Below are 2,504 nucleotides of genomic sequence, written 5' to 3'. Positions count from 1 at the left end.
AGCACTATTTAATGTGATTGCGATATGTACTGAATGCAGTGTTGTGTGACTTCCATCCTTTCATAAGCATGCACATGTTCCCCAATTAGCACAATTCCATTTCCAATTCAGAGTTGTATATCCTACTTTGATTGCATTCTTCAATTTACAATTGACAGTAGATACAATTCAGACAACGCTTCTAATTTTGTGTATTATATCTACTACCTTGTCCAATTACTTGCGAAAATGAAATCATTAGTTGCATACATTTTCAAATGCACAACATAGAAATTTCTAATATTAAAATCTGTCAAATGATTGCAAAGTCGTTCTAGTGTTGTTTATTTTGTTGCTCCAACGCTCTTGTACTGACAAAGTAGAAGATGTTTGAATGTTTTCTTGAATGTACTATTACACAATGCGTAACAGAATGGATTGATGGTGCAGTTGATGTAACATAGCCAATATCCAATAATCCAGACTATGCTTGGTACACATATTGAACAGAATGTGCTAATGAGAAGCATGACAAAGTATGGGGTCCAAGTGATGATGAATGCAAGGAGAATAGCCAGAACTGTCGTGGTCACCTTCTTCTCACGATTCACAGGCACCTTCTTTTTCTTAACAGGAGTCTTAATAATGTCAACAACTTGAGCGTCTTTTCTGGTCATTTTTATATTGTTATTTGTATTTATGGCATGTCTGATGCCTCTAATTTTTCTTTCTGTGGAGTCGATATCTGCATTATTTTGAGATTCTGGAAGTATTTCTATGCAGGAGAATTTGATGTTTCTGTTGCTGCAATGACTACGTGCTGGAGAGGTTGTTTTGATCCTTTGAGTTGCTGGCACCTTCTTCAATGCGAGTGTACTAAGTGGCTTTGACTCATTACAATGTTTCTCCTGCAGTCTTTGCCCAGAATAATCAGTCGTGAGAGCACGATTTGTTTCTGCTTGCTTTTCATCATGCGACAATCCATCAGAATCATTTGACAGATTGTTATTATTCAATTTCATAATCTTTCCCTTGCCAAGTCTGGGACAACCGGAGCTTTTCCCCGAATCATGTTCCAATATATCCTGCTTTATCCTTCTCTTGCTGGCAAGAGATATGTGCACATAGAAAATGACCATAATAATAACAGGGAAAAAGAAGGAACCTATTGTAATCCCAAGAGTGACAACAGGATTTGAAAGGAACTGGACATAACACTCACTCTCACCAACTGTACGCTCTCCTACGATGAACTGCCAGAAGAGAATGGAAGGACCCCACACAATGAATGGCACCACCCATGCCATTGCAATCATCATTCCTGCAACCTTACGTGTTCTCTTCACTGGGTAGCTCATAGGATTTGTTACACTTGAGTAACGGTCAAAGCTGATGATAAAAATATTCATGGAAGAAGCATTGCCAACGACATGATCTAAAGCCAGCCATAAATCACAGACCACTGGTCCCATGGGCCAGTATCCAAAAACAAGGTAGATTGTATACAGATTCATAGAGACAGCACCAAGAATCATGTCAGCACAGGCTAAGCTTAATAGGAAATAGTTATTAATAGTCTGCAAATGTCTATTTCGTTTGATAGAAATAATAACCAGAATGTTACCAGTAAAGGTCAGGAAACTTAAAGATCCTGCTGCAATGGCAATAACGATGAATTCAACAATTTTATAAGGACTCTCTCTTTCAGTATTAAACATAGTAGTTGAATTATTGAGAGAATAATCTACTTGTGTTGAATTTGCCATGGTTTCACTCTGATATGCAGTAACCACTTATAAGATCTAAGATAGAAACAAACAAAGAAAAAAGTGAGAAAACTGATTTGAAACGTGTCCAATTTGGAAAGAATCATGTAAAACAATGAGGTTTTGCTGGAAGAACAAATAAATCCGACTGTATTTTTGTAAATATTAAAATATTTGCAAGAAAATGTAATACTTACAGTCGGAATCTACTCGAGTTCAACTTCCTGTGCAATTAATTATCAGCAAATATTTAATTGCTTGTGTTGATTTGCATGAAGACGTGAGTCAGGGAATTTAAAGGCAGTCCCTTATATTAAGGCTTACTTGTTTCATACACTTCCATAAATTATCTCTGCGCTTTGCATTTACAAAAGACTTATGCTAGAATACTCTCATTTTTAGTTATTTCAAGGTTATTCATCAGTTGATGCCCCAACTGATGCATCAGTGTTGCCACATCATCTTAGATAGTAAATAACAAATATTCTCTCCAAAAAGCTGTCGGTTGGAGACAGACAAGAATGATAGGTTTGGAGTTTCATCCCAGGGAGACATAGATACAGGAGATTTAATCATATCAGATTGATGTCATGCATTTGAAATGAAAACGTTTATGCTATCGTAATTGAGGTCAAAGACGAACTGAAATGCATGTATTTCAAAATTTCTAGGGCTTTAATACTTAGTTAAACTGCAATGAATGTGTTGATTGCTTGACCTTAATAAGAAAAGGAAAAGATGACGAGGTTGTTTTAAATT

General features: G+C 36.3%; 1 protein-coding gene across 1 annotated transcript; it reads right to left on the bottom strand.

Annotated features, from left to right (window-relative positions):
* Nucleotides 1-323: 323 nt before the first annotated feature.
* On the bottom strand, nt 324-1,766 carry LOC122541162 (muscarinic acetylcholine receptor M2-like). The gene has a single exon (XM_043677777.2). The coding sequence runs from the start codon at nt 1,743-1,745 to the stop codon at nt 324-326; it is 1,422 nt and encodes a 473-aa protein (XP_043533712.2). The 5' UTR covers nt 1,746-1,766.
* Between the last annotated feature and the right edge of the window lie 738 nt (nt 1,767-2,504).

Source organism: Chiloscyllium plagiosum, unplaced genomic scaffold (genome assembly GCF_037043375.1).
Source record: "Chiloscyllium plagiosum isolate Xiang-an unplaced genomic scaffold, Cpla_swu_hap1 HiC_scaffold_35, whole genome shotgun sequence".
Taxonomy (NCBI): domain Eukaryota; kingdom Metazoa; phylum Chordata; class Chondrichthyes; order Orectolobiformes; family Hemiscylliidae; genus Chiloscyllium; species Chiloscyllium plagiosum.
Note: the sequence above shows the minus strand (reverse complement) of the source record. Positions and strands in the feature narration are given on the sequence as shown.